Below are 14,331 nucleotides of genomic sequence, written 5' to 3' on the forward strand. Positions count from 1 at the left end.
GCCCTTGCTGTCTCTGCCTGGCCGGTTCCCCTCTTTCCACTGGGATTCTCTGCCTCTAACCCTATTACAGGGGCTGAGTCACTGGCTTACTGGGGCTCTCTCATGCCGTCCCTGGAAGGGGTGCGTCACCTGAGTGGGTTGATTCACTGATGTGGTCATCCTGTCTGGGTTGGCGCCCCCCCCTTGGGTTGTGTCATGGCGGAGATCTTTGTGGGCTATACTCAGCCTTGTCTCTCAGGATGGTAGGTTGGTGGTTGAAGATATCCCTCTAGTGGTGTGGGGGCTGTGCTTTGGCAAAGTGGGTGGGGTTATATCCTTCCTGTTTGGCCCTGTCCGAGGGTGTCCTCGGATGGGGCCACAGTGTTTCCTGACCCCTCCTGTCTCAGCCTCCAGTATTTATGCTGCAGTAGTTTATGTGTCGGGGGGCTAGGGTCAGATGGATATATCTGGAGTACTTATCCTGTCCTATTCGGTGTCCTGTGTGAATTTAAGTGTGCTTTCTCTAATTCTCTCTTTCTTTCACTCTCTCGGAGGACCTGAGCCCTAGGACCATGCCCCAGGACTACAGTGCCTTGCGAAAGTTTTCGGCCCCCTTGAACTTTGCGACCTTTTGCCACATTTAAGGCTTCAAACATAAAGATATAAAACTGTATTTTTTTGTGAAGAATCAACAACAAGTGGGACACAATCATGAAGTGGAACAACATTTATTGGATATTTCAAACTTTTTTAACAAATCAAAAACTGAAAAATTGGGCGTGCAAAATTATTCAGCCCCTTTACTTTCAGTGCAGCAAACTCTCTCCAGAAGTTCAGTGAGGATCTCTGAATGATCCAATGTTGACCTAAATGACTAATGATGATAAATACAATCCACCTGTGTGTAATCAAGTCTCCGTATAAATGCACCTGCACTGTGATAGTCTTAGAGGTCCGTTAAAAGCGCAGAGAGCATCATGAAGAACAAGGAATAAACCAGGCAGGTCCGAGATACTGTTGTGAAGAAGTTTAAAGCCGGATTTGGATACAAAAAGATTTCCCAAGCTTTAAACATCCCAAGGAGCACTGTGCAAGCCATAATATTGAAATGGAAGGAGTATCAGACCACTGCAAATCTACCAAGACCTGGCCGTCCCTCTAAACTTTCAGCTCATACAAGGAGAAGACTGATCAGAGATGCAGCCAAGAGGCCCATGATCACTCTGGATGAACTGCAGAGATCTACAGCTGAGGTGGGAGACTCTGTCCATAGGACAACAATCAGTCGTATATTGCACAAATCTGGCCTTTATGTAAGAGTGGCAAGAAGAAAGCCATTTCTTAAAGATATCCATAAAAAGTGTTGTTTAAAGTTTGCCACAAGCCATCCTGGGAGACACACCAAACATGTGGAAGAAGGTGCTCTGGTCAGATGAAACCAAAATTGAACTTTTTGGCAACAATGCAAAACGTTATGTTTGGCGTAAAAGCAACACAGCTCATCACCCTGAACACACCATCCCCACTGTCAAACATGGTGGTGGCAGCATCATGGTTTGGGCCTGCTTTTCTTCAGCAGGGACAGGGAAGATGGTTCAAATTGATGGGAAGATGGATGGAGCCAAATACAGGACCATTCTGGAAGAAAACCTTATGGAGTCTGCAAAAGACCTGATACTGGGACGGAGATAAGTCTTCCAACAAGACAATGATCCAAAACATAAAGCAAAATCTACAATGGAATGGTTCAAAAATAAACATATCCAGGTGTTCGAATGGATAAGTCAAAGTCCAGACCTGAATCCAATCGAGAATCTGTGGAAAGAACTGAAAACTGCTGTTCACAAATGCTCTCCATCCAACCTCACTGAGCTCGAGCTGTTTTGAAAGGAGGAATGGGAAAAAATGTCAGTCTCTCGATGTGCAAAACTGATAGAGACATACCCCAAGCGACTTACAGCTGTAATCGCAGCAAAAGGTGGCGCTACAAAGTATTAACTTAAGGGGGCTGAATAATTTTGCACGCCCAATTTTTCAGTTTTTGATTTGTTAAAAAAGTTTGAAATATCCCAAAAATGTCGTTCCACTTCATGATTGTGTCCCACTTGTTGTTGATTCTTCACAAAAAAATACAGTTTTATATCTTTATGTTTGAAGCCTGAAATGTGGCAAAAGGTCGCAAAGTTCAAGGGGGCCGAATACATTCGCAAGGCACTGTACCTGACATGATGACTCCTTGCTGTCCCCAGTCCACCTGGCCGTGCTGCTGCTCCAGTTTCAACTGTTCTGCCTTATTATTATTCGACCATGCTGGTCATTTATGAACATTTTAACATCTTGGCCATGTTCTGTTATAATCTCCACCCGGCACAGCCAGAAGAGGACTGGCCACCCCACACAGCCTGGTTCCTCTCTAGGTTTTGGCCTTTCTAGGGAGTTTTTCCTAGCCACCGTGCTTCTACACCTGCATTGCTTGCTGTTTGGGGTTTTAGGCTGGGTTTCTGTACAGCACTTTGAGATATCAGCTGATGTACGGAGGGCGATATAAATACATTTGATTTTATTTGAATGATGATCACTTATCTTTTCTGTACTTACTGGTGGCTCAAGTACTGGACCAGCCACTCTGTAGTTCTTCCCTAATGGAGCTCCCTATTTCCTGGGCTAGCTGAGTGACCAGCTAGACCATCTACAAGGGCATTTGGATTAACACCAAATGAAGGACTTTCATCCAATTTTTTTGTGGAGCAAAGCATGGGGGAACCTCCTGCACCTACACACTTTACAGGGGTTTGATCAGAGTATGAGAAAAACCTCCCCCTCCCAGCAGTGAATTTGGGTTCATCACCATTATAAGATGCCATGCCACTAAACCACTAATGTTACGTTAAAATGTCTGTTGGATGAACACACTTCTATGTTGGTTAACTATAAACAGCGCTCTCAATACATCGTTGTAAGAAAAAAAATAAACAGGAAAAAAGACTGTAGTTCCGATTTTTGCCACAAGGCGGCAAGAGTACCTCAATGATATAATTAGTCTCTAGAACAGCAGCGTGATTGAGCTGACGTCGATCAACGATGAATCCGGGTCTAGAAGGCACCAATGTAACCGGTGCTATACTGCACCGCTGTAACTCCGCGTTGTGTGTGGTTGATTGAGACTATAGACGTGGACTTTGGAGATCAGGTAGTTTTAATTAAGCAGAACTCACTCTCTGCATCTTGCATCTGCATCCAAAAGGAAATAAAACATTTGTAGAGCACATATGTTCTGAGAATCGTCGCCTCTTTCTCTCAGTGCATCAAAATGATTTTTGAATACAAAAATTAATACAGTCTCTCCTTATTATACATAACATATTTTACATAGATAAAACCACATACCTGCATCCAAAAGGAAATAAAATATTTGGGAATTTGGGAAGAACTCATTCTGATTGGCTTGGCCTGGCTCCCCTGTGGCTGCGCACTTGCCCTCCCAGTCCCATCCATTGCTGCACCCCTGCTCTCCCAGTCCCCACCCATGGCTGCGCCCCTGCCCAGTCCTGTGAAATCCATAGATTGGTGCCTAATGAATTTAATTCAATTGACTGATTTCCTTATATGAAATGTAACTCTGAAAAATCTTTCATTGTTGCTTGCGGCGTTTACATTTTGGTTCAGTATAGTTAACGAACTCTGCATTCTATACGGGTATGCCAATGGCCTGCTGCGATGCCCACTATATAGCGCTTTTCAGATCTATTCATATATTTAGCTACGGCAGATAGCTAGATCGGTGATGAGATGACCATTCAGTATGTAAACTAGCGGGCTTGGCCACCAATTAAATGGCTGGTCTTACCTTATCCTTGATCAGCATTTTGACTGTCGCATAAAATACGCTTTAAATCGATGTAAAAAAGACCTAATCCTGTCAAATTGAGCAAACCAGATTGTTCAATCTTTTTGATTCAACTTTATTTCCTGTGTAAGTCACTATTCTGTCCGTCCATCGTGTTTTGTGAGACGCTTTACAGACTACTTTATGGGGAAAAGATGTGACTATTACCATTTTTACTTTTAAAACCCCTAAAAATTCAAGGATGTTTTCAGACCAGGAAATACCAAAAGTGATGATGTTGGTAGGTTTTTAGGTCTATAATTATCGCTCCTTGACCTCTCACGGGTGTTCAGAATTAAGATGATTAGGATCAATTGGTCCATAAATATTTCTAGTTTGTAGGCACTTCTAGATCATTCAGTCATGTCACTCCTTTGGCAATGTGCAATTGTTTTGGCTGTCGTAGCAGCAAGCGCTGCCAATGAAGGTACGTCTAATAATGAACGCATAATATGATTATTGTAGCGCTGATACCATGTTAACTTGAATAGGCTACTTATCTCATGCTGACCGCCTAACAGACTAGCCAAATTGTGGTGTTGGCTCTTGAGATGTGAATGATGACATTATCAAATTTATATTTTTAGATTTGAATGTGGATTGTGAGAAACACTCCATTAAAGTGACATGGAAGGTCAGTCCAGAGTTGGTTGAACATGCTGCCCGTCTTTTCCTTGGACACTGTGTTCCGTCCACATTTTCTGTTCTTCCCACGGGAGAAGGGATGGCGACATTCCACTACAACCTCAATGGCTGTGCCATCAAGAAACGGGTAATGTCTAACTCTTGACCCAATGTATGCCATTTTGGATCCTGCGACGACTAATGCTTCTCCTTCTATTCCCCAGGTGACTGGCAAAAAACACATCTATTCAACCAGCCTGACTTACAGACCTAACCGAAAGCCCAAACCTGCTGCTATTAGTCACCATATTAAGTGTGTTTACATAAGGTAACCATCTATGCCAGGGGTACTCAACTCTTACCCTAAGAGGTCTGGCGCCTGCTGTCTTTCGGTTCTACTTTATCATTAATTGCACACACCTGGTGTCCCAGGTCTAAATCAGTCCCTAATTAGAGGGGAATGATTATTATTTTTTAAATGCAGTGGAACTGAGTTTAGTTTTAGGGCTCTATTGGGTGTAGTGTACTCTAGCTATGGTGTTGGAATCAAATCTTCCTAAGCCTTTGCCACCTTCATTATTAAACTAAACATTCCCCCTTGTATGTAGACCTGAGGGATGGATTCCCCCATTCCTTATCCCTGCCTATGGTAGTGCTGAGGGTCATGGAGGATTGGTTTTCCACATGGCACTCCTCAATGGTGAGTGACTCATACAACATCAATTATTGTAAGAATATGTTCAGGCTACTTACCTGGTAAAGAAATTCCTAGCAGAGGACACTGCCCGACGCTAGTTGAAACCTGTGGCTGTACAGTACGTATGAGCATTGCGCCCCTTCCCCTCTGTTGCATGTAGAAGACCTTACTGGTCTGGCTAAGAGCAGCCTGTTTCCCCTGGGCTCTTTCATCCCCATCTGGGCAGCAGTGGATCAGAAGGACCATCAGCCCTTGCTGCTGCTCTTGGAGGAGTGTGTGGCGGCCACAACACCAGAACTGCAGTCTGCGAGCCTGGTGTACCCCATCATCACCAACAAGGGGTTTGTACCAGACCTGGCTATGGCCATGTAGGGTGCACGTTTTGGTTTTTGACTGCCTAGCGCTAAACGGCCTACTCAAATGTTGAAAAGTATTGAATACATTTTAAAGTTAGCTTATTTGCTGGATGGAAGTTCTGTTTGTCTGCTCATTTGCACAATGCATTTTCAGTTGCCTTGCAGATGGGAAGACTGGGAACTCCAGGTTCCTGCCTAGGTACCACCCGTCTGCTATTCTGCTTTACCTGCAGTCCTTCAAGTTTGCCTTAGGCGAGGAAGTGAGTGGACCACAAGTTCTCGGTATGACTGGGTTGGTTTTCATACTGTAGCTCTTGACTGTTCTCTTATTTCACCCCAGGTGTATATTCATTGTAAGCTTGTTGCATGGGACCCTGAGGTTTTTGATATAGAAAAGAAGGCCTGCCACTACATTAAAGAGACTGGAGAGTAAGTATTGGTCACATAACTACCATAATGACATTAGTGCCAATGCAACAGCAACTTTTTTTATTCATAGATGGGAGCTGCTGGACGACCCGTCTCAAAGTGACCTCTGCAAGTGCTGTGACTCGAGTTGCAAGCCTCGGTTGAAGAGGGGTGTGGATTCAGGTATTTTGAGGCACTTCATTTCAAGCCTGACTAAACTGTAGTTCCATATTCATTTGAGCTGATGGGTTCTGATGGGACTGCAGCTTGAAGTAACTTATATATATTTTTCTCAGAACCCCAGGGCCTGGTTCAAAACTCTGTTCTTGGACCGCTCACAATAGTGGAAAACTCTGAAACCCGGATCCCCAGTGAATTTGTAAAATATCCTACTGTAGAACAAGGTTGGTGATTTTGGCATTGAAGACTATAGTTTACACTTGGCTTTTAATTGTATCAGCTTTGATGCCAAATGAACTTGAACCTGTAACCTACTCATCTGTCATTGTGTTCTGTATTCAGTTGACTGGTTGGTGTAATGGTCTGGAACACTTTGCTTGTCAGGTGTGTGTGTGTGCTGGTTATTTTACTGTAACATCCCCCAACGGCAATGAGATGCATGTTACTAACACTTCTTCAACCTGTTCCAGGGATGGCTGTCTTTTCTGTCTCTACAGCCATCTAATTGTAGGTGGCCTGAAGGGTGCATCACTTTCCACTATCCCCAGTATGGATATGAAGTCCTTTGACTTGAGCATGTTTCAATAAAATGAGTACTTTACAATGGTGTTTGTTTCTAATGGTTGTCAAAATGCTATGATCCTGATGAGATGTACCCTAAATCCAGTAGTGCGGTGCCGGTATCTACACAAAATAGCCAAGATGTGACCATCTGGTTGTAAGAAGATGATCTCAATGAGAGTGCTCAGTGTTCTGGACTTCCCAGTGTCCTGATTACTCTTGAACTGTAACACTTTCTTATTTTGGCATAATTAGTTTGCATGAACACCTGCTGTGGCTATCATTAGCAATGGTAACGCTATTTGAAAGATTGTCATAAGTGAACCTGGTTATTGTTGGCTATACTTTTCAGCAGTAGCCCACCCCAAGATCAAATTGACAAGCCAAGTTTAGAGATTGTAGGTGGCTGATGGCCATGCTTAATGGCTGTGATAGGAGGAAACTGAGGCTGGATCAACAGCATTGTACATAGTTACTCCACAATACTAACCAAAATTACAGAGTGAAGAGAAGGAAATCTGTACAGAATATAATATTCCAAAACATGCATCCTGTTTGCAATAAGGTACTAAAGTAAAACTGCACAAAATTAGGTCAGAAGTAACTTTGTCCTGAATACAAAGCATTACAGTATGTTTGAGGGAAATCAAACACAACGCATGACTGAGTACCACTCTTCATACTTTCCAAGCATGGTGGTGGCTGCATCATGTTATGGGTATGCGTGTCATCGGCAAGGACTGAATATTTTAAGATCAAAATAAATGGAATAGAGCTAAGCACAGGCAAAATCCTAAAGGAAAACCTGGTTCAGTCTGCTGTCCAACAGACACTTGGAGACAAACTCACCATTCAGCAGGACAATAACCTAAAACACAAGGCCAAATATACACTACTGTTGATCAATAACCAATTTGACAGAGCTTGAAGAATTCTGTAGAGAATAATGGGCAAATATTGCACAATCGAGGTGTGGAAAGCTCTGAGACTTACCCAGAAAGACTCACTGCTGTAATCTCTGCCAAAGGTACTGGTACAAAGTATTGACTCAGGGTATGTAATTGAGATTTCATTTTCAATAAATTTGCAAAGATTTCTATAAACATGTTTTTACTTTGTCATTATGGGGTATGTGTAGATGGGTGATTTAAAAAATATATATTTAAACATTTTATTGAGGCTGTAACACAAAATGTGGAATAAGTCAAAAGGTACAAATACTTTCTGAAGGCACTGTAAGACTAAAACTGTTGAGCTAGCTAGCAGCTTGGTAACTAAGGCTAAACTGTTGGCTTGCTAACGTAGAAAACACATTTTACCTAACTAATTTTAGCTTGCATCACATTTAGTATTTAATCAGTTAATTAGACTAACTGGAAACAGGACATTAATGCACAAAATGAAGAACTATATTCAACTTTGCTTATTTGCTGCTCGCTCCTGCAGAATTTTGTACTTCCTATTCCTCCCTCACTTTTTCCCCAAACGTGTTTATTTTGCCTATCAAGTGACATGTCTACCTGCCTGCTCTCCGTTTGGTATTCCCGCCTCTTCTTTTTCATTGGTTGCCTGATGCAACCAATCATAATCCTTTCCGCTCTGAGAACGATTGAGTAGGTGAAACTCCTATGAGTGTTATGATCATATAATGTAGGGTACAGTATGTGTTGGCTTCATCCACTCTGCAAAGGTGTTTTTTTCCCAGCTTTTAAGAGGACAGCAATAGACCCTCAATTATGATATCAGTGTGCTGAAATGCATTGGGATTTATATTTTAATAACAGCCAAATGTATCATGTAGCGTCAGTGTCATAGGTCTACAGAACATGAACTTTAAACCTGTCGTAGAGTACAGAGAACATACATGGCTTGTGGCCCTGGGAGAATAAATGATTTTTTACCAAATGTTGCTTAAAATTTGAGACTTTGCTTTTTGTCGTTATCGATGCAAAAAAAACTATGTGGGGTAAAAATTGAGAGAAAAAAGGAAACTTTCAACAGTAATGGCAATGTTGTCATAGTTTCCCTGTTGCCACTTATGTAACTGTAATAATCTGTTTACACTTTATTCAAATGATATCATTTTCACGTATGCACTGGCCAAAGATGTTTAAATGAGAGATGTCACCTGGTGGCAACAAATGTTGGCAACAAATGGAACCACAGGAAAAACACCTCAGAAATAATATTCAATTGTCCACATGATAGAGCCATATAAGAGTTATAAGGTAACATGAGTAAATTACATCAGTTATCAGTTGACCCCGCCTTCACATGGAGTTATCTGGGGATGTACTGTTACTTGCTTTGAGGATACAGAGGTAGATTGACACATGGTGGCTTTCCTGCGGCGTTCATGTTCATAGATTCTCTCCTGTACTTCACTCGCAGTCCATTTCTCAGCAGACTTGTATTGGAATACTGCTGCCAGTTTGGGGTCAGGGCAGTATGTTACAAACATCCTAACGACATCGGAGTCAATCTTCTTTCCTTGTCTCTTAAGGCCCTCGTCAGCGACATCTACGGCCTTGTTCAATCGAACCCAATACTCCATAACAGCCTCTCCGGGTACAGGTTTAGTATTGTAAAAATCAGCCAAGGGCATGCATGAATAGGCCAATTCGCTGAATTTCTGTTTCAGAATGTCAAATACAATCTCTGGCTTCTTTGTAGGATCAACGGTTGTCTCATTGCGTAAATGTATCTTTACCATGTCTCTTGGTTTGCCAGATAATCGACTAATTATCTCATCTGATTGTTCCCCAATCGGACATCCCTTCCTCCTCAAGTATATTCTCATCAACTCCTCCCATTCATGAATGGAGCATTTGTCTGTAACATCTCCTCTATATGTAGGACGTTCCTTTATGTCTGATTGCATGATGAACTTAATTTGACTGAGATCTACATATCCTACCCACTCTGAATTTCCAGTCACAACTTGCAGACTTGTTTACGAGTTGCTGTGCGTTTTGTTGCCAACCTATTTTGCTACCTGACAACTTTACGGTTTTTACTTTTTAATTACTGTTTATATTTTCGTTTTTTTCCCTCAACTTTTACGCTCCGGACGCTTTATCTGGACATGGTTCGTCAGGACCTCCAACAGCCGAAGCTAAGTAGTAACATTAACATGATGCCTTCTAATTGCAGTCGCTGTACTCATAATATACAGGAGAACGATCGCCTTACGGCGAGGATAGCTGTGCTACAAGCCCAGCTTCAGACGCAATCGTTAGGCAAGGGTAATTTCAGTGTAGGAAAGGATGAAACAGCGTCTGTGCCACCAGTAAGTACAGATAGTAGTATAAATCCCCTGGCACAGTCCCCGCAGCCGGACAACTTTCTCACGGTTTCTGGAAGGAAATGCTGTAGGAATGCTCAACCGGTGTCGCTCATTCAGCCGACAGAAACTTTCAACCGGTTTTCCCCATTAAGCAGCGAGTCGAGTCGGAGTCAGAGGCCGAGTCTTCTCTGGTCTCTACTCCTCCCGTTACGGGGTCTGAGACGCCGAAGCTTCCCACCATTAGCTCTGACAAATTGAAAACTCTAGTTATTGGCAACTCCATTACCCGCAGTATTAGACTTAAAACGAATCATCCAGCGATCATACACTGTTTACCAGGGGGCAGGGCTACCGACGTTAAGGCTAATCTGAAGATGGTGCTGGCTAAAGCTAAAACTGGCAAGTGTAGAGAGTATAGAGATATTGTTACCCACGTCGGCACCAACGATGTTAGGATAAAACAGTCAGAGATCACCAAGCGCAACATAGCTTCTGCGTGTAATTCAGCTAGAAAGATGTGTCGGCATCGAGTAATTGTCTCTGGCCCCCTCCCAGTTAGGGGGAGTGATGAGCTCTACAGCAGAGTCTCACAACTCAATCACTGGTTGAAAACTGTTTTCTGCCCCTCCCAAAAGATAGAATTTGTAGATAATTGGCCCTCTTTCTGGGACTCACCCACAAACAGGACCAAGCCTGACCTGCTGAGGAGTGACGGACTCCATCCTAGCTGGAGGGGTGCTCTCATCTTATCTACCAACATAGACAGGGCTCTAACTCCTCTAGCTCTACAATGAAATAGGGTGCAGGCCAGGCAGCAGGCTGTTAGCCAGCCTGCCAGCATAGTGGAGTCTGCCACTAGCAAAGTCAGTGTAGTCAGCTCAGCTATCACCATTGAGACCTTGTCTGTGCCTCGACCTAGGTTGGGCAAAACTAAACATGGCGGTGTTCGCCTTAGCAATCTCACTAGGATAAAGACCACCTCCATTCCTGTCATTATTGAAAGAGATCATGATACATCACATCTCAAAATAGGGCTACTTAATGTTAGATCCCTTACTTCAAAGGCAATTATAGTCAATGAACTAATCACTGATCATAATCTTGATGTGATTGGCCTGACTGAAACATGGCTTAAGCCTGATGAATTTACTGTGTTAAATGAGGCCCCACCTCCTGGCTACACTAGTGACCATATCCCCCGTGCATCCCGCAAAGGCGGAGGTGTTGCTAACATTTACGATAGCAAATTTCAATTTACAAAAAAAAAAAAAAAAGTATTTTGAGCTTCTAGTCATGAAATCTATGCAGCCTACTCAATCACTTTTTATAGCTACTGTTTACAGGCCTCCTGGGCCATATACAGCGTTCCTCATTGAGTTCCCTGAATTCCTATCGGACCTTGTAGTCATAGCAGATAATATTCTAATCTTTGGTGACTTTAATATTCACATGGAAAAGTCCACAGACCCACTCCAAAAGGCTTTCGGAGCCATCATCGACTCAGTCGGTTTTGTCCAACATGTCTCTGGACCTACTCACTGTCACAGTCATACTCTGGACCTAGTTTTGTCCCATGGAATAAATGTTGTGGATCTTAATGTTTTTCCTCATAATCCTGGACTATCGGACCACCATTTTATTACGTTTGCAATTGCAGCAAATAATCTGCTCAGACCCCAACCAAGGAACATCCAAAGTCGTGCTATAAATTCACAGACAACACAAAGATTCCTTGATGTCCTTCCAGATTCCCTCTGTCTACCCAAGGACGCCAGAGGACAAAAATCAGTTAACCACCTAACCGAGGAACTCAATTTAACCTTAGATGCAATACCCTAGATGCAGTTGCACCCCTAAAAACTAAAAACATTTCTCATTAGAAACTAGCTCCCTGGTACACAGAAAATACCAGAGCTCTGAAGCAAGCTTCCAGAAAATTGGAACGGAAATGGCGCCACACCAAACTGGAAGTCTTCCGACTAGCTTGGAAAGACAGTACCGTGCAGTACCGAAGAGCCCTTACTGCTGCTCGATCATCCTATTTTTCTAACTTAATTGAGGAAAATAAGAACAATCCGAAATTCCTTTTTGATACTGTCGCAAAGCTAACTAAAAAGCAGCATTCCCCAAGAGAGGATGGCTTTCACTTTAGCAGTGATAAATTCATGAACTTCTTTGAGGAAAAGATTAAGATTATTAGAAAGCAAATGACGAACTCCTCTTTAAATCTGCGTATTCCTTCAAAGCTCAGTTGTCCTGAGTCTGCGCAACTCTGCCAGGACCTAGGATCAAGAGAGACGCTCAAGTGTTTTAGTACTATATCTCTTGACACAATGATGAAAATAATCATGGCCTCTAAACCTTCAAGCTGCATACTGGACCCTATTCCAACTAAACTACTGAAAGAGCTGCTTCCTGTGCTTGGCCCTCCTATGTTGAACATAATAAACGGCTCTCTATCCACCGGATGTGTACCAAACTCACTAAAAGTGGCAGTAATAAAGCCTCTCTTGAAAAAGCCAAACCTTGACCCAGAAAATATAAAAAACTATCGGCCTATATCGAATCTTCCATTCCTCTCAAAAATTTTAGAAAAGGCTGTTGCACAGCAACTCACTGCCTTCCTGAAGACAAACAATGTATACGAAATGCTTCAGTCTGGTTTTAGACCCCATCATAGCACTGAGACTGCACTTGTGAAGGTGATAAATGACATTTTAATTGCATCGGACCGAGGCTCTGCATCAGTCCTCCTGCTCCTAGACCTTAGTGCTGCTTTTGATACCATCGATCACCACATTCTTTTGGAGAGATTGGTCTACACTGACAAGTTCTGGCCTGGTTTAGATCTTATCTGTCGGAAAGATATCAGTTTGTCTCTGTGAATGGTTTGTCCTCTGACAAATCAACTGTAAATTTCGGTGTTCCTCAAGGTTCCGTTTCTCTTTTGAAGAACATATCAAGACCATTTCAAGGACAGCTTTTTTCCATCTACGTAACATTGCAAAAATCAGAAACTTTCTGTCCAAAAATGATGCAGAAAAGTTAATCCATGCTTTTGTCACTTCTGGGTTAGACTACTGAAATGCTCTACTTTCCGGCTACCCGGATAAAGCACTACATAAACTTCAGTTAGTGCTAAATACGGCTGCTAGAATCCTGACTAGAACCCAAAAATTGGATCATATTACTCCAGTGCTAGCCTCCCTACACTGGCTTCCTGTCAAAGCAAGGGCTGATTTCAAGGTTTTACTGCTAACCTACAAAGCATTACATGGGCTTGCTCCTACCTATCTCTCTGATTTGGTCCTGTCGTACATACCTACACGTACGCTACGGTCACAAGACGCAGGCCTCCTAATTGTCCCTAGAATTTCTAAGCAAACAGCTGGAGGCAGGGCTTTCTCCTATAGAGCTCTATTTTTATGGAACGGTCTGCCTACCCATGTGAGAGACGTAGACTCGGTCTCAACCTTTAAGTCTTTACTGAAGACTCATCTCTTCAGTGGGTCATATGATTGAGTGTAGTCTGGCCCAGGAGTGGGAAGGTGAACGGAAAGGCTCTGGAGCAACGAACCGCCCTTGCTGTCTCTGCCTGGCCGGTTCCCCTCTTTCCACTGGGATTCTCTGCCTCTAACCCTATTACAGGGGCTGAGTCACTGGCTTACTGGGGCTCTCTCATGCCGTCCCTGGAAGGGGTGCGTCACCTGAGTGGGTTGATTCACTGATGTGGTCATCCTGTCTGGGTTGGCGCCCCCCCCTTGGGTTGTGTCATGGCGGAGATCTTTGTGGGCTATACTCAGCCTTGTCTCTCAGGATGGTAGGTTGGTGGTTGAAGATATCCCTCTAGTGGTGTGGGGGCTGTGCTTTGGCAAAGTGGGTGGGGTTATATCCTTCCTGTTTGGCCCTGTCCGAGGGTGTCCTCGGATGGGGCCACAGTGTTTCCTGACCCCTCCTGTCTCAGCCTCCAGTATTTATGCTGCAGTAGTTTATGTGTCGGGGGGCTAGGGTCAGATGGATATATCTGGAGTACTTATCCTGTCCTATTCGGTGTCCTGTGTGAATTTAAGTGTGCTTTCTCTAATTCTCTCTTTTTTTCACTCTCTCGGAGGACCTGAGCCCTAGGACCATGCCCCAGGACTACAGTGCCTTGCGAAAGTTTTCGGCCCCCTTGAACTTTGCGACCTTTTGCCACATTTAAGGCTTCAAACATAAAGATATAAAACGGTATTTTTTTGTGAAGAATCAACAACAAGTGGGACACAATCATGAAGTGGAACAACATTTATTGGATATTTCAAACTTTTTTAACAAATCAAAAACTGAAAAATTGGGCGTGCAAAATTATTCAGCC

General features: G+C 43.1%; 1 protein-coding gene across 1 annotated transcript; it reads left to right on the forward strand.

Annotated features, from left to right (window-relative positions):
* The first annotated feature begins 4,153 nt into the window (after positions 1-4,153).
* On the forward strand, positions 4,154-6,734 carry LOC116365208 (uncharacterized). The gene is made up of 11 exons (XM_031817927.1): positions 4,154-4,292; positions 4,453-4,637; positions 4,714-4,817; positions 5,098-5,189; positions 5,347-5,527; positions 5,697-5,802; positions 5,883-5,971; positions 6,042-6,133; positions 6,247-6,354; positions 6,473-6,514; positions 6,601-6,734. Exons 1-10 carry the CDS (start codon positions 4,229-4,231, stop codon positions 6,487-6,489), a joined length of 1,038 nt encoding a protein of 345 aa, XP_031673787.1. The 5' UTR covers positions 4,154-4,228; the 3' UTR covers positions 6,490-6,514; positions 6,601-6,734.
* The last annotated feature ends 7,597 nt before the right edge of the window (positions 6,735-14,331 follow it).

This window comes from Oncorhynchus kisutch, unplaced genomic scaffold (genome assembly GCF_002021735.2).
Source record: "Oncorhynchus kisutch isolate 150728-3 unplaced genomic scaffold, Okis_V2 scaffold1201, whole genome shotgun sequence".
Classification (NCBI taxonomy): Eukaryota; Metazoa; Chordata; class Actinopteri; order Salmoniformes; family Salmonidae; genus Oncorhynchus; species Oncorhynchus kisutch.

What these genes read in the sequence shown, in the direction of transcription:
- LOC116365208 (XM_031817927.1), top strand. Translation starts at nt 4,229, where the DNA reads ATGTCACTCCTTTGGCAATGTGCAATTGTTTTGGCTGTCGTAGCAGCA. An exon ending in AGCAAGCGCTGCCAATGAAG is followed by an intron (nt 4,293 to 4,452) that starts GTACGTCTAATA and finishes TTATATTTTTAG; the next exon opens with ATTTGAATGTGGATTGTGAG. An exon ending in GAAGAGGGGTGTGGATTCAG is followed by an intron (nt 6,134 to 6,246) that starts GTATTTTGAGGC and finishes TATTTTTCTCAG; the next exon opens with AACCCCAGGGCCTGGTTCAA.